This window comes from Podarcis pityusensis (genome assembly GCF_964106645.2).
Source record: "Podarcis pityusensis genome assembly, chromosome: 10".
In the NCBI taxonomy this organism is placed as follows: Eukaryota; Metazoa; Chordata; class Lepidosauria; order Squamata; family Lacertidae; genus Podarcis; species Podarcis pityusensis.
This window is the reverse complement of record NC_138035.1, coordinates 40,205,623-40,228,836: the sequence shown is the minus strand read 5'-3', so window position 1 is coordinate 40,228,836 and position 23,214 is coordinate 40,205,623. Positions and strand designations below refer to the sequence as shown.

Below are 23,214 nucleotides of genomic sequence, written 5' to 3'. Positions count from 1 at the left end.
GACCCAATCATGATCTCTTTTGCTAGAACAATCCTCCTATGTAGTCCTCCTACCTTACCTCTTAATATGCTCCTGCCTTAGTACCTACAATAATGTTAAGTGAATGGATTAGGACATGGACAATCCTTATATGGGCATATCATAATGTGATTGACTGCAAGTTCTGATTTTTCTATCCCCTGGATGGTAACTGTAGCATTATGAAGGACTGATTGTCCTAATGAGGTCAGAGAGCTCCAGCATTCCCAAAAGGTGGTTTCCTTTTGACATAGTTTTTAATATTGAACACAAGCTAATGCTCTTTCTTTTTGTAACTAATAAAGTTGTGGAACACCCACATATTATAATTCCTTTTGATGATGTGAAATGTTATTTTAAACAAAACACTGTGAGAAGATTGCAAAATTGAAGCCTAGATATTGAAAATGTGGTGCTATTAAATAAAAGGAACAAAGCCATATACCTTTTACACTTTTCAGTTAATCTGCACAAATAGAAAGTAAGTACGCTAGATTTAGAAACTTTTATGAGAAATTGTAGGCATGGTTACAAATGATTCAGATATTTAATAATGGGATTGTACAGCAGTATAACCCCTTGACATTTCTCTAATAAGTGCTAGTGCATGTATTATATCTAACATACACTTCCCAAATTAAAATTCTTCGCATCGGAAACTATTAACATGTGCAGTCTGCAAACTACTAGGAAGTCATGCCAAATCAACTAGTTCATTTGCACCTGAACAGCCTTTATGGCCACTATCTACAGATCTTCAACATAAGAATATGCAAATAAAAGGTGCAACTTCTGCTGCTGAACCCTTTTCATTGATTGCCTGTTATATTTTAATTGTGGTTTAACATAATTGTTGCTGTAATTTGTATACTTATCTAAGGTCCTTTGGGGTCAATATAAGGGCAATCTAAAAGCAAAATAAATAGATAAATAACAAAAAAAACCGAACAAAGCAGGGCACTAGCAAGGTCAGCTTTGACATCCATTGCATGTTTAAGGGTGGGAAGGATAAGGAAGACATGAAATCACTTTGCCTCTCCAATCTCGTGATAAGCACTTTCAACCCTTAGTGTGTACTATCTGTTTGTTACGGCAGGGATGGGGAACTTGTGGCCCTCCTAGATGTTTTTTGGAATCCGTCTCTTCTCAGCCATAGCCAGCATGGCCAACGGTTACAGAGGGCCACAGGTTTCCCATCCCTGTGTTGGGAGATGCACACATGGACCCTGGTCCAATGTGAATCATCATATGACAGGGTTTAACCTGTCTAGCACAGCTTTCCAAATATGAGGGTATCTGATCCCAGATGCAGAGTATCAGATCCAGTTCTGTGTGCAGAACCCTGCTTCCATATCTGGATTGTTTGTGCTACATCAGGCCAACTGTCAATGAGGTCCATCGCAAAATATATTGAATATCAACCATGTTTATTGTCCTTTTTCCTCCACATCATTAAGACCTTAACTGCAGATACACGTTTCTTTTTAAATAGTTGCCTAACAATTGTGCCGATGGTGAACAGTCCATTATAGTAAGGAAATATTTCTTACTAGGGTGAATAAATGAATCACAAATTCATATATATTTTGAATTGTCAGCTTGTGTCAAAGTGGAAACAAAGAATATTCATTTTAAAATGTATGATGCAGGTAAGAAAATTAAAAAGGAATTAAAGAGAATATATGGTTTATGCTGTCAGCAAAGGTTTCTTGTTTAACCTACAGATGACCTGGCCTTGTTTGTTCAGATGACAGCTCTAAAAGTGTACAGGGAATATTCTCTTGTAATACAATGATTTGCCGCAAGCCCTGACCTCAGTGACTGTCAGGGAGCAGGTCTGAATTGGCCCTTTCTCTGATATCGTGACACTGCTTCTGTTGCCTCGATTGTGACCTCTGATTGAAAGATACCCCTGGGACTTCTATATAATAAGCATGACTCCTGACTCTTAGCCAGGTCTGCTTTCTTAGATTTTTGTCAGACTTTCCTAGTAGTCCAGGCTATATATGCTACAATTTACTTGAGCTGTCACGGTGCTCTGTAACCGGTGCGGTCTTTGAAATTGAGGAGGTTTTTAAATCTGCATTTTGCAAATGGGAATATATCATAGTCATGTAATATATAAACAACTTTCTTGTTAGGTATCCATTGCAAAATGCATATTAAGATTTTAATGTGTGTGTTTGTTTGTTTTTACTTTTTCCTCAAATACTGCATAGAACGCATTACCTGTACCTTTAACAACAGTCATCCAAGTATTATAGTTCAAATGTTGCTAAATGCATCTTTTTTTTTGCATCCATCCCCTCTGGTGCCGTGCAAATTATCCAACTTACTCCACTGTCCGTAGTAAATCTTTGAGTATAGTATAGCTAACCACATTGCCTAAGTAGCAAATTACAATGTTTTAGCTATGCTGCACTCATTCATTGTTTAACCTTGTATCATAAAGTGCTTCTTTCTTGCATAATGAAAATGGTTCCATTATGATTTTCTGCAACTTTTTCTCATCATGACTCCTTCTACTTCCACCATATGTGCTCCAGTTTCACACTCCCTTTGGCTCTTCCACCACAACAGCCAAAGAATGCAAGGCATAGACAATACAAATATGGGTGCTCTGGTAGCTCTTAGTATCTGCTGTTGTTGCAAATCATAAAACTGGCATGTAGGTGTCATTGGGCCAGTTCAGACATACATTCCCTTCTTGCTAGACCATAGCATACCCCCCTCCCTTTGCCTCCTGTGGTCTAATGTCTGTTCCCTAACCAGAACCATAAATCTATTCAAACCATAGTAAAGTGACACTAAACCACAGTTCCCTCTTACATAAAGGAAAACTGTAGTTTAAACCAACCAGAATTGGCATGCCAGTGAGGGGGGGATGAGGGGGGAGCCCATGTTTCTGGTGATTACTCACAACTTTCTAGGTCATGATTTATCAAGCTGCACTGCGGTTAGTTTGGCATGAATGCTTTCTTTATCAAAGAAATTATATTTAATAAACAGTTATATTTTAGTCAAGTCTTTATGCTTTTCAACTGGTTCACTTATGCTTTGGCTGTTCCTCCAGGTACAGGAGTCTTTCTGAGCCTTTGGGTTGGGTACACTACAACATGGGCATTGTTATATGTAAAGAAGCAGCTCCCATATTTTTCTGCTTTAATGTGACCCGTGATCTCTGAAATTTCAACATGAATATTCATGATCAGGGATCTATCCACAGATAATATTCATAAGTTCCCTTTCAAGCACACTGCATTTTTCTTGTTTACTCAGACACAGGAGTGATTCCTGAAAGTGCAAAAATGTGTACCGTTGCAAAATCATTTGCACTACATGCTTTGTACATGAAGTATCCACAATTATTGTTTTAACTTGTGAATGGCTAACAAGTGGCCCTTCAGATGCTTTGAATTCTAGCTCCTAGAATTGGTCAGGGATGGTCACAGGTTAGCTATTCCTGGTTTAATTATACATTAACATATATTGGACTAATGGGAGTAGCTGTTTGTAATAAGCGTAAATGATGTGCACATATATACCTTATTGTAATTGTACCTATTTCACAGTATGCCGTAATGACCCTGAAAAATTACTGTATTTTTCCGTCTATAAGACGCCCTCATGTATAAGAAGTCCCCTATTTGGGGGAACTCCGATTTAAGAAAATGGGGGGAGATGTATCTATGTATAAGACGCCCCCAAAATTTTAAAGTTATTTTTTAGGGGGGAAACTAGTTTTATGCACAGAAAAATAGGGTAATTTAGAAAGTAAAGGTACAATAAAAGAAATACACTGAGTCGATCTGATTTTCCTTTTTATATAAGCACTTTCCTTAATGTATTTTTGTTTTCTAAGACTTCAGCCTGATGCAAATCACTATGATCAAAGTATAAGCCACTTACCTTTTTAAGTAAAAATCCAAATTACTATGCATTGCTTTCAGACTACAAATAAGATTGTCATGATACCTGTCTTCCATTTTTCTTAATGCAACCTCAAGCCAGTTTAAACAAAAAACAAAAAAAGAAACCTTGAACATTAGATCTGAATGCTGGCACAGTGTTAGAGAGATCTGAAATTCATCCAGGATGCATGGACTGAATGACTACTTTCTTTATTAATCTTACCCTGGCAGCAGTAGTACTGATGCTTTGTGTGGGAGGTGAATTATACTTATAAATCAGAAAAGTTAAACAGTAGTTGAATTTTTAGCATTTGTTCAGTCTCTAGCATATATGCCCATTTTACTCAACCCCTTTTTCCACAATCACATTATTTGGTCATTTTATTAACTACTTAAGTTCCAGAAAATATTTTTACTACTATAGGTTCATATTTAACTGTTTGTCCTATGTCACAAAATACCAGTACAGTGGTACCTCTGGTTACAAATACCTCGGGTTACAAACACTTCGAGTTACAAACCCCTCTAACCCAGAAGTAGTACCTCGGGTTTAAGAACTTTACCTCAGGATAAGAACAGAAATTGTGTGCCAACGGCACGGTGGCAGCAGAAGGTCCCATTAGCTAAAGTGGTACCTCAGGTTAAGAACGGTTTCAGGTTAAGAACGGACCTCCGGAACGAATTAAGTTCGTAACCAGAGGTACCACTGTAGTTAGAATGGTGTTGAACAATGTTTTTTAACCTATATGCTAGAAGAGTTAATTTCATGAGAGAGGCAGCAAAGCAGGCTCTCTTCACTGCCACCATAAGTAGGCATTTGTTGTTGTTGTTTAGTCGTTTAGTCGTGTCCGACTCTTCATGACCCCATGGACTAGAGCACACCGGGCACTCCTGTCGTCCACTGCCTCCTGCAGTTTGGTCAAACTCATGCTGGTAGCTTTGAGAACACTATCCAACCATCTCATCCTCTGCCATCCCCTTCTCCTTGTGCCCTTCATCTTTCCCAACATCAGGGTCTTTTCCAGGGAGTCTTCTCTTCTCATGAGGTGGCCAAAGTATTGGAGCCTCAGCTTCAGGATCTGTGCTTCCAGTGAGCACTCAGGGCTGATTTCCTTAAGAATGGATAGGTTTGATCTTCTTGCAGTCCATGGGACTCTCAAGAGTCTCCTCCAGCACCATAATTCAAAAGCATCAATTCTTCGGCGATCATAAGTAGGCATACGTGCACTAAATCAGCTGCACTTTTATTTGTGAACTGGTCTATTTTTCCACGCACAGTTCCCCAGTATGCCAGGGGGCTGAATGTGCTTCATAGCATCAGAGGGAATACTATGGGGCAATTGTGTTGCTAGCCCTCTGCATTTCAGCACCATACAGTGAGACAGAGGCCTTGACAGGATCGCCGGCTCTGTCCACTGGAAAATTTCCAGAAAATTAAAGAATCCATTGAAATCCACAAGACTCTTGGGAGTGTCCATCTTAATTGGTCTCCCACCCCTGCAGAGGAAAATTGATTGAGCTGCCTTAAAGTTCACCAGGAAGTGGTCTGACCATGACATTGGAATCATAGAGCCATCACCACTCCAATTCCAGACCACCAAATCCAGAGAACGTCCTGTCCTGTGGGTCAGGCCAATGACCATATGAGACATCACTTCATTATACTGCATTTTTCTGTGAAAGTGCAGTTTGTGCATATTTAAATAGAGTAAATAAATAATGAAGTCTCAAGCTGGATTGGGGGAAAGTAGCCTTGCAAAGGCATGGGCAATAGTCCTAGAGTTCTCCATCACCATACCAGAGACTGCCTCTGCCAGTTCAGTCAAGGAGGCTACTGGTCAGCTGGCCATGCAGAACAGAAGCAGCGCAGTCAATCTCTTTTGGTCTGGCACCAGGTAAAAGCTCCAAAGGCCAGCTGCCAGATGGAGAGGTCTCCTGGTGAGTCACTGTAAGAACAGCATTTGATCATTTAGTTTTTGAGATGTAAAATCAAATGGAAAGACTATTACGATTTGGTTTGAAATCTACATGATCTGTTGTACAGTGTGGTCATGGTCACATCTTAAAATACTAAATTGAAGCAAATGTTCCAAGGGTTTGGCTGTTTAGATAAATTCATTTAGGGCTGTCATCACCAATGAGCTGTTTAAAATACAGCATGGCAGGAAGCTATATTGTTAAATAATTGATACTGTGACAACTATTGACTAACGATTCTGAAGAAGTGTGCATGCACATGAAAGCTTATACCAAGAACAAACTTAGTTGGTCTCTAAGGGGCTAGTGGACAATGTTTTTTATTTTTTTATGTATTTTGACTGTGTCAGACCAACACGGCTACCTACCTGAATAACAATTCTTTGGTTAGATAGATTTGCTGGTTAATACCCCAGAATAGTCAGCTGATCGGAGCAAATGGTTATGAGATAGTTGGGAATACATTTGATTGGGATACCAACTAAGAGGAGGGGGCAGAGGGGTGGGTGTGGGTGGGTGGGTGTGGGTGAACTTGAGACAGAAGGGGAAAGCACGCTGTGAGTTGGCATCTCTGCAAATCTGATGTGGGTTACCAGATCAGCTTTGCCTCCTCTTAGGGTATATTTTTATATTTGTAAATAATTATTTGTAAATAAAGTCAACATCATAATGATACAATAAGTCTCAGCACTCTCATCCAAAGTAAACCAAGCCCATTTAGCATTGCCTATGCAACCTTTCGCCACTGGGGAAGTGGGGAACACAATACAAGATGACTAATATGTAAGCCTGCACATGGGGTATATTATACTTCTAAGCTTGCTAGCATTTTGTCTTTAGTAAATCCAACCCAATCCGGTGTATGTTTCCTCAGAAGTAAGTCATTCTAGAGCTTCATTCCAAGTAAGAGTGCATGTGATTGCTGCCTTAAATGTCCGTGTATTTTGTTACTCTGTTAACAAAATGACTGGGAACGTTCCCAAAATGTCTTGAGACAGAACAAGCATTGCTATGAAAATGTTATTGCTGGTGGCAAGAAAGAGAGAAAAATTAAGAGCAGGCTAAAGTACAGAGAATATGGTTTCTTTTTGCTCTAGAGAATCAAAGTGATCACAAAGGGTACTTTCCCATGGCACATAATCATCCCAAGGGATTAAATGCTCCAACAGATCATCCTGATAATACATAGATTTTAGGAAACAGGTGCTGGAGATATGACTTGATTACATTCAGTGCTCTAAGTTCACAGTATGAAAAATCAGGAATGAATTTGGAAGTTCATTCCACCACCTTACACTGAGTGTTTCTACACATCACAAAATCAGCCAGAAGACTCAGGCTTTTCTGGTCTGAAAAGGCCAGAAACAAGAGGTCTGCACTACGTATAGAGATCTTTAACATATAATATCACATATTCCGATGTGAATTTCTTCTTTCTAAGTTGACTTCTACCAGCTGCTGTGAGTTGGTAAAGTAACTTTTTGAGTGTCTGCTGCATTTCTGAAGCAATGTCTGCACAGGAGATTACCTCACTTCTGTCTGGTACTGTATTTGGTTCACACATGTTTGGATGTGGTGCTCTTTTCTTTCTGTTCCTTCTATATTGCAGATTCATCTTTTTTTTGTACATGTACTGAGTTTGACCAGGATTTAGTTTCTGATATCAGAAGCTATCCCCATCTCCCTGGCCTTTTTTCTCTTTTACCGTACATCTTCATAGAACTGCAATTTCAACACCTTCTAAATAAGCTCTGTCACCACTGTCCATCATGTACATCCTACATCCCAAGCCACCCCAATGCAGAGTCCATCTTATTTAGCCATGGCCCAGGTGCACATGAAAAGTAGAAATGATGTCACTCAAGGACACAAACATAAAATAGGAATAAGCAGAATAGAGTAAGGTCCTGGATCCCTTGAGAACAGGGCAGGATCAGGAGATAGAAGCTCATCAGTAGTAAGGTTGGTAGGTAAAAGTTAAAGGTAAATGACCCCTGGATAGTTAGATCCAGTCAAAGGTGACTGGAAAGAAGAGGGAGAGGGCCAGATCTGAGTGCTAACCACACCTTGGAACCAGCTAAGGCTCCTAGAATAAAGCTGACCACCAGTAAAAACTCAGAAATGGCACAGTGGGCATATAAGGAGGCAGCAATTCCTGTCCCATTCAGTGTTCATCACAATCAGAGCTTTCTGTTCTGTTACAGTTAGGCTTCTGTTAAAACCTGGGTTATTGGTCTTCCTACCCACTATGGCTGAAAGCCTGAAACAAACATAATTACGTGCAATTAATTGTGCAATTAACTTCAAGGCATTTCAGTGAAAAGGAAACACAAAAACTATGCAGAAAATAATGTGATAATTTGTGTAATGTTTGTGGATTAAAAAAGAAAGCAGCAAAAAAGTAATGCCACTCATATTTGCTTGCTTCATTTCCATTTCGGACTTCAGGCAAGCATGAGAGTTGTGGCAATCCTCTGCCATCCCTAGGCAGAAGACATAGTTAAACCCCAGCTATTTAGTGCCCCCACTAGGAGGGGACCTGCCCTTTGGAATGTTTTTTGAGGAAATCTTGTGTGGATATAATCAAAGGGAAGGCAATTATAGAAGCTTATTTACATACCTGTTTACTTAACTGGTCTTTTCTAGTAGCCCTACTAACCTTCCACAGACACATTTTGTACTTTATGTTTCTATATGGAGCCTTTTTTTGCAAATATTCTGCGTGCTACAAAGTACAGAGAAAGGAAGTAAGGGAGAAAATACAGGCTCTGTCTTTTTTCTGTTTTTACTTAGCACCTTATCTGCCCAATCCTATGAATATTTATTAAGAAGTCTTGTTGAGGCCATTTTGTCTCACTGCCACATAAACCTGCATAGCATTCTGCTGTAAATCAGTGCTGTTTGTTTGGCATTTGTCACAACAAAAGGTTAGAACTTGAAAATATCTCTCATCCACAGGTAAGGAAGAAGCATTTGCTTACGGTTCCGCAGATAAGATGGAAAGGAACAAAGAACGTACATACCAATGGCTTCATACACAGGTTTGGGATTTTGAAGCAACTAGCCCCAGAAATGAAAAATGGTGAGATCATTGCCTTTAAATTAGATTTTTGGATTGTAATAACACATCATGTAACATGAAACCCATCTTAATTGTCCTAAAACAAATATGCTTTTTTTTGCCAAAGGCCAGATTGCCAAGTTTCAAACACACTCCCGTTGAGAATTAATTTAATAAATTCTGCATCTCATTCTGCCACAAACCTTAGTGAATTGCTATGACATGCCAGCATGCAATATCACTTCATAATATCCATGAATATTTTTTCTGTCAGAAACCCAAATAGTTGTATTTATGAAAAATGCAGGAAAACATATATTTTTCTTGTATTCTTCAGGTTACAGAATGCATTCAAAATCATTGTAATTTAATAGCTAACCAGGTACATTAAATAGTGCACCAATATGCTGAGACATGGCAGATGGTATTTTGAACTAGGCATGGGCTAGAGTGGACAATATATCTTACAGAAATACACAAGGAAAAAGGGAGCAGAAATAATACAAAGCATTGATTGTTATTTTTTAAAAAAAATAACAACAAAATTTCAGGTCTGCACATTTGAGGAAATGCTTCCCTTTAAACTTCAATGATTTATCTTTGTGTAAGTGGTGGTTCTTCAGAAGTCAAAAGAGAGTTTCTCTGAGGATAGTTATAAAGGCTGTCAGGCAGATGGCACCTGCAGATGCGAGGCAAATCTGCCCTCAGATCAGAAAAAAAACAACACTCCTCAGAGTTTTCTTGTCAGTGGGGGGACAGCTGAATGACAAAAAGCATACAGGTGGACTTTTTAAAAACATTGTCATGATTAATAAAGATGCTAAAGTGCAAGAGACAAGATCCAATTGGTGGAATATCAGAGGAACTAGTACACATAATTGGCATCAGCCCATAGCACACACAATTCTGCCCCAGGAAGCAGGTGTGCACTATAATGCAACACTACTGGGACGCAGGTGGCGCTGTGGGTTAAACCACAGAGCCTAGGACTTGCTGATCAGAAGGTCGGTGGTTTGAATCCCCGCAACGGGGTGAGCTCCCATTGCTCGGTCCCTGCTCCTGCCAACCTAGCAGTTCGTAAACACGCCAAAGTGCAAGTAGATAAATAGGTACCACTCTAGCAGGAAGGTAAATGGCGTTTACCGTGTGCTGCTCTGGTTCGCCAGAAGCGGCTTAGTCATGCTAGCCACATGACCCGGAAGCTGTACGCCGGCTCCCTCGGCCAGTAAAACAAGATGGGCGCCGCAACCCCATGACTTGACCTAATGGTCAGGGGTCCCTTTACCTTACTGTCACGCAACATGCTGTCCATAGGCAGCCTGGCAGTCCAAGGCTCTCTGTGCCTCCCAATTTTGATTTATTGTTATTCAACATCATTTATATCCTACTTATTTGTAATAATAGCTCTATACAGATCCCTCCCTTCCCTTATTTGCAAGCTATTTGTATTGAGATCAATGGTGCAGTGGACCCAGGGACAAAGTGCCACGATTGATTTCTCAGTAGGGATGTTAATGGCATGATTTTGTAGGGCGCTATCTGCCAATCCCGTGCCAAATTGAATTAAACATTGTGAGCAGCTGCTTACCTAACAGCAATGGTAACCATATCAAGTGGAAGTCAGTGACAACAGATACTCCCCAAAATATTCTTATTTGGAACAAGATTGTATATTTCAATTAATTATGTTTAGGACTGAGATGCCAGACAACATTAGAACATCTTAGAAATGAATTTCACTTGTATTGAATATTATTTAAAGCAACAATCCTCAAGTAATCATAGAATCACAGAATTGTAGAGTTGGAAGGGACCCTGAGGATCATCTAATCCAACCCCCTGCAAGGCAGGAATATGCAGCTGTCCCAAACAGGAATCAAACCTGCAACCTTGGTGTTATCAGCACCGCTCTTCAACCAATGGAGCTATCCAGGCTCTCATGATAGTCTTCAGAAAAAGATAGAAGTTCAATTCATAGTTTAACCTTTTAAACAATATTTTATATAATGATGAGGTTTTTTATATACAGGAGTACCATACTTACCCTTGAAAAATATGTTTTTTTTAAAACCAGGTGAAATGATAAAACCATGAACTATAGTATTTTTAATCCTTATCTTGAGCTTTGTAAGTTAGCAGAGGGGCCCAGATATTACAATTTAGTTTTTTATTTTATTCCCTGGTTTTAATTTTCATAAAAGCATTTAGAGAAGATAAATACAAGAGTTTTTTAGAATTAAGGTCAAATGTCATTTATGCAATCTCAGTTGTTTCTAACAACACACTCCTATAGATGCCTACTCAGAAGTAAGCCATAGAGTTCAATTGGGCTTATTTCCAGATAAGTAGGTATACTGTTGCAGTCTAAATCATATTAAATCACTTCTGTAGATGTGTGTGGCACATTAATGTTAATAGCATTTGTTAGGATAATTTAGGTATTATGACTGATCCTACTTACCCTCAACTTGATGGCAAAACATCAACTGGAAAGGAATCAGAAGCCATGTGGTCAAATAACTGATAGACTTATCTAACCAAAACCAAGATTACTGCTATATAATAGACTGCTTGAATAAGATTGGATAATGATAGGTGTAATTTATACTCCTTCAATACACTAGTAAATTCGATAAATTTCTAGCTATTAAAGAACTTGCATTTTGAGAATTTTATCTTAAACTTTCTGGCAATGAATGACTTCCTTATCTGTTTGAGCCAGATTGTTAAAAATAATATTCCTTAAACCCACTGAAAATAAGAGCCAAAATTCTTAATGATATTTAGCTAAACATTTGACGACCTGCAGTTTCTAAGCAGTAGGTGTCATACAGCCCAGTGCTAACTATCATAGAATCATGGAGTTGTAGAGTTGGAAAGATATGTTTATCCAGAAGTCCCATTGATTATAGTGAAACTTGCCAACAGGTAAATATGTACACTTAAGGACAGGACCTAGTAATTCCCTTAAGCATTTGTTTTGTATTGTTCTCAAACCGATATTTCGTTGGGGGGGTTATACTATTAAAATACTTTCAGCTGTGTTTATGGTATTCATACATTGCCATGAGACAATTGTAAAATGCTCTCCATAAATTGTTTAATAGTGATATTTATGTGTGCCCAAGCAAGCTTTAGGTTCGTCATACAAGACCCCACTTGACATGCCTAGGAAATCACTTTTGAAATAGGGAGAAGACTGGGAGGAAGCAGTGTGTTGTGTGGTTTAAATTTGTTGGTCAAAGATAAGGCAAACAGCTCACTGAGTATACCAAAGCCCTTGGAGCAATTGAAATAGTTCATTGGATACTAGCTTTAGTATTCTAATGCATTTTATTCTGTTACTGACATATTTGTCATTTTCCGTTCACTGTATAGCAAACATTTCTTACCTGAGATAGATCCAGAAGTTATCAAGGGAGGAAGAGTTCAACATGTGGTGAGATGTTTTGTTTTGTTTTGTTTTGTTTTGTTTTGTTTTGTTTTGTTTTGTTTTGTTTTTACCATGGTAACTGTTTTTTTAAAAATCTGGACTTTTTTTAAAATTATTATTATTAAATTTATATGCCACCCTTTATCAAAAGATCTCAGGGCACAACATTAACTCAGTGTACAACATTAAAAAATGATTACAATTGCAATCCCGTGTATTCTTAACTGGCAGTGAGCCCCACTGAACACAATGTGACTTACTTCTGGGTAAATATGCATATGATTGTCCTATAAATGCTTCTGAGATCAGGGTGAGACCTTTCTTTGAATGCTACAGCTGTGTAAAATCAAATCTGCATATATACATAATTCATAAGCCCTTTGCATTTGCCATCTGTCCCTCAATTGTGGGTTATCCCCTTGCATGTGTCATTACTAGTCCGCCAGGAGCTGCACTGGCTTTTGATAAGCTGTCAAGTGCAACGTAAGGTGTTGATTTCAAAAGCCCAGAATGACTAGGAACACAAATACTTAAAGGAGCACCTCTGCAATGCTCAACAGGGATCAACATGGAGGCCTTACTTTTAGTCCCACTGTTGTGTGGTGACACAAAGCAAGGCCTTCTCTGTGATGGCACCCCAACTGTTGAAAATTACAATGAACCCCCTCAGTAACTATTTTTTGGCACCAGCTTAATTTATTCATTAAGACTTTTTGAAGATAAGGGAGCGTGTCTGACTGGCATGAACATTCAGGTTCTTACTAAATTACTGGAAGTATTCTGTTGGGGAAAATGTTTTAGCTGCGATTTTAGTTTTTTATTATATTTTACGTGATTGCTTTGTAAACCAGCCTGTGATCTATATACGTAAAGGGCTGTTTAGAAATAAACATGAGTTGTGAGCCCTTGTTCCATTTGTTCAATTGCACATTGACTTTCAGGAGTACCTCAGATTTCGAGGTGCAGGGAGAATAGACAATGTACAGTGGTACCTCGGGTTACATACGCTTCAGGTTAGATACACTTTAGGTTACACAATCTGCTAACCCAGAAATAGTGCTTCAGGTTAAGAACTTTGCTTCAGGATGAGAACAGAAATCGGGCTCTGGCGGCGCAGCAGCAGCAGGAGGCCCCATTAGCTAAAGTGGTGCTTCAGGTTAAGAACACTTTCAGGTTAAGAACGGACCTCCGGAACGAATTAAGTACTTAACCTGAGGTACCACTGTATTAGGGTGGGTGCTGAATCCAGTTGTGTGAACAACAGAGTACCACTCAAAAATAATTACTTCTGTATGAATAGCAAACTGACTTTACTCAGATGTATGCTACATCCCCTCTGACAAACAACATAATACACTAACAAAATATGTGGATGGGTTTTGTTCACAATATAATACAGATTTATCTCTGAATTATGTTTGAGGAATGAATTTTACCCCCAGTCTGAATGACTAGTAACCCAGATTACGTTTTTGTATAAGCCCACAAAGAGATCAAGCTACTTCTTTAAGACCTGTTTGATACAGCCAGGCATGTTAATTTGTAGCTTCTGCCTCATGAATATATTAATTTCAAAGCAATTATTGAAAACTTGAGATGACGCCCAGCAGAATAAAAGAATAAAAACCAGCAATAAGTGTTTAAAATGACAATCAGTACAGTAGACTCTGCAGCAGCAGGAACGCAGCATCACAGTGTCCACTTTGTGGCCATAAGCATTCTGCCAGAGGTATGTTTTAGTGTTTAAGCACAGACTAGGACTGAGAGAACTCAGGTTTCAAACCCTATTATGCCGTAAGCCTCACTTAATGACCTTGGGCAGGTCATGCAAACTCAGTCTGACCTAGTTCACATAGTTGTGGTGAGGACTAAAGTATCCTACTTTGAGGTCCATGGAAGAAAAGCAGGATGTAAATGTTGCAAATAAAATAAATAAATAGGACACAAGGCCAAAGTATCTCATCAGATAGGTTGTTCTTGGGTTCATCAGCATGGCATCCATGGCCAACAGTATGCCCACCAGGACTTCATCTGGTACAATGAAATATTTCCTCAAAAGTCCTCAATAATTGAGAAAGTATTTTCTCTTTCTGCTCAGTCCCTGTCTGCACTGTCTTGGCCTCTCCTATACACCCTCATAGCAGCCATTTTGTGAGTGGTGCCCATGGCACTTTCTCAAAATTCCAGATTTTCCCGCTGGTCCGAAAAGGTTAGTGACTCCTGTTCTACAGCCTCAAAATCATTAAAATAAAAGTATGTCTTCACCTCACATGTGTGCACATGGAGTAGGAACAGCCTTACATAGCTAAGGCAGTAACTCAGCTAATCTAGGGAGGGGTAAACTTTAAGAAACCTGTAGGTGCCAGACTATAAAGGGATTTTAAAAGAGTCACCTTAAATTAAGTCCAGAAGGTGTCTAGTCTTTGCATTGTAGGATGAATATATTCCCAAATGTAAGCCTCTTCCAAAAGATGGGCAGCAGAATTCTGCACTTGTTGAAGCTTCTGGTTTATCTTCATGGACAGCCTTCAATGAAGCACACTTCAGCAATACATTTTAGAGATTACAAAAGCATGGATCAGCATGGCAAAACCTCTTTTCTCCAAAAAGGGGGCAAGACTATATTGCAGATGAAGTGGATAAAACAGATGTTTGTCTAACAGATTAGGAGAACTTAGATCAGGGTCAACTGGCAATTAGATTTCTGGCAATTAATAGTTGATCAGCAAGGGTCTCCTATTTTTGTTAGGAACAACAGCAACATAATTACTTTTTTCTAGCTAAATTAGGCTGCTGAAATGTGTCCACCAAGTTCATCGGCTCAGAGTGTGCTCAGAGGCCCCCTGTTCTTTAATTCCAACTGTCTTCTGCACATGGTTCCAGTTTGTAGGTCTTGGGGTTCTATTAAAAACCAAAACCAAACTTGATCCAAGAAACCTGAAATCTATTCCAGTCTATAAGAGTGGACAAACACCGAATGACTGCATTAATTTGTTCTGCCAAGATCTTGGAATCACCACAGTCATTACAGATACACTTCAGAAGCTGAGAGCACTTAGTCCATTGAAATAATTGAGAAATAAAGACTGTACTGTATTCTTAGGTCCTCCCTCAATGAGATGTATTTTAACTTTCTTGCAGATGCACCAACTAATTTCACTAAAAATGTTAGTACATTTATGAATTGTAATTTTATTTATGTTTTAAACCTTAAATACAGCATTGCATTCACAAATAACACATTTTTAAACTCGGCAAAATTAAATTCGTATGTACATTTCAGTTTCATAGGCTGTGATCCTTACATGGAAATAAATCTAAACATAAATAGTCTTACTTACAAGGATTTATGGTTGAAAGACCAGTATTTGTAATGTACAGATAGATATGTGCATTGCTGAAACCATTGAATTAATTTCTCTATTCAATCTCCATTCTAAATCTAAAAACATACTGACATGAAAGAACTTTTTCTGTTCTATTCTTTTAAATCCATCAATATGTTACATTTTAATATAATTATCTTATGCAAGCTGTACATAAAAACTCTTCTGAAGGTTTAGTTAGGTAGCAAAGATGAAATTACTCACTCAGTGTTTGATTGATAGAACTGATACTTGCTCTGGATTAAGCACAAATATGGCAAAAAAATAATCAAATATAACATTTCTGGCTTTCAACTCTGACTTTAAATTATAGACTGCTCAGTAAATGATCTTAAGCTGTTTAAGGTTTCATCAGTTGTCTGCAAGATTTATTTTCTTCAAAATTACTGTACTAAAATGTTGTCTTTTGTTGCTGCGCTGATTCTGATCACAAACCACAATTTTAAGATCGCCTCCTATTTACAAAAATGCTTTGACATAGTGCATTTGTTCAGACTGGGCAGCAATAAAGGATTGTGGGATCATTCTGAAGAAGATTGTTTGACAGAGCCGGCTTGTTTATTTGAGAGTAATGTGAGCTGCATTCAGAAAATGTCATATTTTGTTTCTTGATTGTGTACATTCTCTTTCACTGCTTCCAGACAAGCCCTGTAAGGAGAGAAGACACGGATTTAGAGCTTGTTTCCATGACCAGTGGAAGTACTTTGACTCAGAGCAAAGAAAAAAATAATCAGCCACACAGACACTCTGCAGGACCTTCAAGTAAGTTGTACTTTCCTTTTAATAATCAGCTAGATAAAGCTTGAATCACCTGACAGGGCTTCGCATCAAATGACAGGACAGTGGTGGTTTCGTCTCTACTTCTGCCCTTATTTTGAAATTTTATGTGAATATAAAATGTATGCCTATAGATATATTGAAATGTTAGTGTATGCATGTAGATAGCACAGAACTACATAAATGTGTGTGTGTGTGTATCTAGCATATCCAGAGCGAGAGATATGTACATATGTATATGTATATGTATATACATATGTATATGTATACACATATGTATATGTACCAGTATATGTATATACGTATACATACAGTGCTTTTTTCTGGGGGGACGCAGGGGTATGCATACCCTTAAACGTTTTGTGAATCTAAGTTTGGCCTCATTGAGGGGCAGTATTTCAATATGAGTAGGAAAATGAGAGTACCCCTAAACATTTTTTGGGGGTGATCACTGCATACATATATCTTTAGATGTGTATGAACGGGAGAGTGATTGACAAATTGATTTAAAGAGAGTGTGTATGATAATGTGTGTGCATAAAACCACGTGGAAAATTAGAATCGTCAGAGATTTTGTTTAACTAAAACCTATAATTTAGTTACTTATTCCTCTAGGCCCTACCAAACCCTTTGATGTTTCCTGAAGATGGGTATTTGTCTGCTGCTTAAGGCCTAATCCTGAAACCACTTGCTCATTGGTTGCTTTCAGTGAGACAAATGGCATGGTTTCATTCACTTTAGTAGTGCAGCTTTGATTTAAAATGAGAGTCTTCTGTCTTTATAATTGTTTAATCCACAAGTATTAAATCAGTAATTTGACATGAACAGTTTAGTGTACTTTTCTTTACAGAAGTTGAAGGCAAAAAAAGAGTATAGTATGCAATTAATCCACAAACAGCAGTTAAGCACATAGTGCAATAAGTCTAACACCAAGATTTGCTTTGCTACCATACAAGTTGCAAAGTTTGGGCATACCAAAACTATACCAGTATAGCATCACACTACTTGAAGTTATGATTCCTTCATAGAAAATGTCTGGTGGAGTTGGTACAAATGCTTAGGATGAAAGTGTATGTTGAATACAAGAAAAAGGCAGCTTTTATTCAGAAACATATATTTAAATAGCGCTTTTATAAAGAATTGGTGGACAGGTAGAAATACGTGATTTACCAGAAAAAGTAATCAGAAATATTTTAGTATTTAAAAACTATAAGAAAAATAAGATTGAGACATAATAATGTTTCAAAGGTACTTATTAGTGAATAAAGCTGAGGTCTGTTGCATTACTATGTTCATTTATATTCTATCTAATTTTTCTAAGAAATCTGGAGAATCAGTTTTCAAGCTTAGAGTAATTTTGGCTTAAAGAGTCAATTAGCTGCTTTTGGCACTGAAGAGTTTGTATGCCCCAGTGATTTTTGCTAATATTTTTAATTTGATTCCAAAGATGAATGCTTTTATGAAACTCCTCTTAGTTTCAAAAGAGAATTCTTGCATGGCAGCTCTAGACTTCTTTGTTTTTGTTTTTGGTTTGGGCTATTTCACATTCTAAGAAGTCTAAGACTGCAATCCTCTGCGTACTCCCTGGGAAAGCCCAAAGTGGGGCTTGCTTCTGAATAAACATGAGTAAGATTGAAACACATGCAACAGTCATGCTCTGAAACACTTTTTCATAATAATATAAAGGACTACAACACTTTTACATTTTTCCTACTATGGTAAAATAAATACTTGCAATAATAAGTAAATCTATTTGAAAATATCATTCGTTGACTTGGATCTGGAGAAAGGCACACTCTGCAAACTGAACTCAAAGAAATGCATAGATTAGAAATCAATGAGTTCCATTATTTGCTTTTTTAAAAGATAAATGGTGCATCCTTCTCAGTAAAAGTTTCCCTTTGCCAGGGCAGGGGGACAGTTTTTCATTCACTAAAAGATTGTGAGGCCTATACTTTCCTTCAGCCTAATCCTCTCCTGTGATTATTTCTCTCTCTCTCTCTCTCTCTCTCTCTCTGTGTGTGTGTGTGTGTGTGTGTACATGTCGTGTTAACAGGCTTACAGTTGTTGATCGTACATTATCTTTAAAAAAGCTTTCACCAGTTATCATTGTATGCACATATGATTTAAATATTTAAATAAATGATTTCAGGACAGACCCAAGAAACGTGGTTTAAAGAATAAAAATAACAAAACATTACTTCAACGCCAACTTGCTAAATTCTACTTATTTCACATAACTTCAAACTGATGTAAACATTTTGCAGCAAAAGATTTGTTCTGGTCACTGTTGTTAAATAGCTGATTTCCTCTCTCACACAACCATACTGTATTTGCTACTAAGTAATACAATATGGTAAAGGATTTGGCTAAATTATAAAATACGTCACACAGTTCTAGATAGACTGGTGAAAATTCTATGACGTCTTAGCAGACTTTATGGTATGCCGATACACTGATTTGCAAAGTCTCTATTTTTCTTTCTTCCTGCCCCCTCCAATAAAAGTTCCAAATATTTCCTATACTGCATTACTTATCAAAACAGAGTTGTATGTCAACTTTGACATCTGTTAAAGAATAGAGGATTTAGTCGGGGGGGCAGAGAGAGAGAGAGCGCACAGAACAAATAATTAGCAAAGAAAATAGATTAAAGAGAAGAGAACTTAATGCCTGGGGGAAATGAGCATTTATTCAAATTTAAGAAGTCTTTTCAGCACGCATTTAATTTTGCAGGTTTTTTGTACATGCAGGCACCTTAAAATCTGACTCAAAATATTATTGAAATTTTGAATAGCTGGGTACAAATAATTTAAATCACCTGAGTGTCTAGCAAACGCTTTTTTCATTGTAACGGTCACAAAATTTTACATTGTAAAATTTTACATTGTGAAAACACACATTCAGTTTGCCAAATGCTATAGATTATAAAGGATGCTTCCACCCCAACCCAAATACCTTGGACTTCCCAATTCAGGCAGAAGTATTCCAAGAGCAGACTCAGGTTATTTCATGCCAGCTCTGGGGAACGCATATGACACAGATGTAGAGCAGCCTGGGTACATTTTGAGGGCACCCTTTTCTACACTGTAAGGCTTCCGCTGTGGCATCTGACTGCTCTTACTGCAACAGAGTCCGCAGAGCATGCAAGGCTCCCACATTCCATGCCTGAACCTTCTGATCTGCTAAAGGGATAATAATATCATTGACCTCATGTGGCACCAGAAGCCTCAGAACCTTTTCTAGGTCCACCATGTATGCAATTTCTGGAGTGGTGCTTCAAGAACATGGTCTTCTGTTCCAGGAATTCAGCTTCCAGGGTTATGGCTTGCTGCTCCTGTGAAAACATATCAAGGCAGTAATGGTTTATATGCACAAAACATGATGTAGTACAAGGTTGAACTGGAATTCTGTATTTATCTGTTATTGTAATTGTGGTTTTATAAAGAGTAGCTTTTGTGTACGAATGTGTGGTTGTTGTGGTATTAGTTTGACAACAACAGGGCTTGTGATCTCAGAAACATTACAAAGAAATATCGGCCCTTTGGTAACAATCATAAGCAGAGAACTCTGTTCTTTTTTGTTTCCTTTTGTCTCCTCCTAACACATTTGTTGACTTTGAAATTAAGGGTTATCCTACATGAAGAACTCTCAAGAAAAACTAGAGATGGGAAGGTTGAGGGCAGTACCAATATGTTTGGTACTGTAAACTTAGCTAGGAGCCATGCAGCAAGTTGAGATTTGTAACAGAATGTTATAGTGTGAAGTGTTCAGAGTCCAAGCCAGCCAGTCATTCCTTATTCGTGGGTACTATATTCCACTTTCCTTTTTCCCACCCCATCAATTGTGAATCTTATATATTACTAGGCTATTTTGGAGTTTTTCCCCACAGAGGGTTTTTTCTTCTATTTTTCATCCCTGCAAACCTCAGTGCTACACCAAGAATGTTAGTATCTCTCTTTTGTTTCCCAGTGGCCCAGTTAAGCTACATAGACATCAGCACTTGAGATTGCTGTTTGATGAAGTAGTTATATGGCTCTGCTGTGGCAAAATTATTGTGTGTTTCTATGGAGTTCACACAGGAGAATTTACTGATTGGTTTTTCCCAGAGTTCCTCGACTTTCTGTTAACAGTGATGTATCAGATAGGAAGATAAAGATCACTGGAAATCATTATTCTCTTGCTACACCTACTTACACCCATATTATGTTTGGTACACAACATACATTTTCTAAATGGCAGAAAGGAATAAGGCAATGATTCCAGAAGCCATAACTGTCCACTTAAGAATGTCCTCTCTCTTTTCCATCAAAAATATATTTATAAAAGCAACGAAATAAGAAATTATCCAGCACCTGAATAACACTGCTGAAGTTATGAGAGGCAATACCACAACATATATACATACAGTGAAATCTGTTTTTCAAATGCTGGAACTTATGTAGCCAAAATAATACCACAGGGAGGGGAGCAAAATCCTTAAAAGATGGCAAAATGAAGCCCAGTGACTACTGGTGTTTAGTGGGCACACAGCACTAGCTGATGGGTGGAGCAGGGGCACAGAAAACCAGGGTATAAGGGGAATGGCGGAATGTCTGTCTGAAACCTGAACAGGAGCACCCCAGGCTGCAACATTGTGTTGCAAGTCACACTTGCACTTCCCCATGTAGTTCTGTGTGGGATTTTGAAGCTACAGGATACACTGTGGCTCTTAACATCAAATTTAATAATACAGGTTCCTTTACTGAGGATACAGTTTATGAAATAAATAAGCAGATTAGTGGGTATCTTTTAGAAAAGATAATGCTCATACCATTATTAAATAAAAGTAAACATTTTATTTTATTTATCAAATGAAAATCACATTTTGAAGCTCAAGTCCCTAATACAAAGTTTTAGATACAGCCCAGCAGGATTCCTTTTGTTGTTGTTGTTCTTACCCAAGCCATATTAGAATGAAAGGAAGCTTCGAGCACAGTTGCACTCTTGCACAATTCTCATTCCTTTCCACGATCTTTTTGAAAGAGATGCTCAGGATAGATTGCATCCTATTGCTATTTAAGTGGTAGTCTTGTAACACTTTTCACCAAATCTCTCGAAGTGCCAAACCACTTCAGAACAATATTTTTATAAATGAAAACAGACCCAGAGATACAAAGGCTGGGTAGGAAGTAAGGAAGATAAGAAAATAGATTTCATAAAGATAGACAAAGAAATAGTTCATACCCTCATAAAATTTATAAGAGGCAGCAACTTATAATGACAATTATTGGATCAAGGATGTCATACCAAAACAATAGCCCTGAGCACTTTCTTCAGTCTAAACACAAAATGAGGGACTGACTCTTTCACAAGAAAATTATAGTTTCAAAAACTCTAATGCTGTTCCTCCCACCTACCTTTTCCTCATCACAATTTTCCAACCTTAAAGTTACGCCTCCAGTTAAGGAAGCAGACAAACTCAATAATGTTGCTTTCTCACTTGGCTTAATTAGAAACCTCACCAAAGGCATAACTGGATTAACATCAGTGTTGCTCTTAGAATAGAGTTCCTTATCTGGTTCTTATAATTTTAATGGGGAAAGTTCACTATAAGTCCAGAGTTATTTCTGATTAACCAAACAGCATGGGTTGAATCCAGGCTTGCCTGAAGAAGAGTCTCACTAATTGGGGGCTTCCGAGGGTGAAAGGGGAGGAGACAGTTTTCAGCAATTCCCTCTTACCTCTTCAGCCCTCTGCTCCATAGGGTCGGGGGGGGGATGGGGACTCCGGAACAGTGTATGCAGTGACTGCAGCAAGGAAGAGATCAGCAAAAATTGCCTCCTGCAGGAGCATCCAGTGAGTGGAAGCATCCACTGGATTAGAGTACCATTTGTACAAGAAGGAATCCTTCCATTCACATAGGGAAATGTCTAGATGCAACTCAGTCACATAAGATGAACCACATCTATTTTTTTCCTTAATACTGCTGTTCTAATCTTAAGTGCAACTTCTTGTAATTGGTTTAAGTTCTGGTGAAAGCTGTTAAAGAAGCAGGGTAATAATAGTAATAATAATAATAATAATAATAATAATAATAATAATAATAATTTTTATTTATATCCCGCCCTCCCCAGCCAAAGCCGGGCTCAGAGCAGCTAGCAACAGTAAAATATAGAGTTTACACCAGGGTTCAGCAAACTTTTTCAGCAGGGGGCCGGTCCACTGTCCCTCAGACCTTGATGGGGGCCAGACTATATTGGGGGGGGTGAACAAATTCCTATGCCCCACAAATATCCCAGAGATGCTTGTTAAATAAAAGCACACATTCTACTCATGTAAAAACACACTGATTCCCAGGACTGTCCACGGGCCGGATTTAGAAGGTGATTGGGCTGAATCCGTCCCCCGGGCCTTAGTTTGCCTACCCATGGTTTACACACACAAATCTAGTTTACCTACTTCTAAGCGCCAGAGGATTGAAGCAAAGACTGAGACACAGATAAAGTTAATTGTGACTAAGGCTCAAACTAGACACAATATGTGATCAGCATTTTACTATGAAGGCATTTTCTTAAGCATTAAATGCAGCCACAGAGGTATGAATCAACCCAGAGCCTGGTGCTGGGAGTGCAACTTTTAAACCCTTTTCTCACAACAGGTTGAATCTCACAC

At 38.3% G+C, this 23,214-nt stretch overlaps 1 protein-coding gene across 5 annotated transcripts in view; it reads left to right on the top strand.

The window, feature by feature from the left end:
- The window catches only part of LRRIQ1 (leucine rich repeats and IQ motif containing 1), a 106,040-nt gene that overhangs the window by 69,180 nt on the left and 13,646 nt on the right, over nt 1–23,214 (top strand). For all 5 annotated transcript variants that reach the window (XM_080971441.1, XM_080971442.1, XM_080971440.1 and 2 more), the window contains 3 exons: nt 8,865–8,988; nt 12,346–12,406; nt 16,428–16,548. In XM_080971441.1, the coding sequence (XP_080827567.1) occupies nt 8,865–8,988; nt 12,346–12,406; nt 16,428–16,548 (306 nt within the window). The remainder of the gene's footprint in view (nt 1–8,864; nt 8,989–12,345; nt 12,407–16,427; nt 16,549–23,214) is intronic.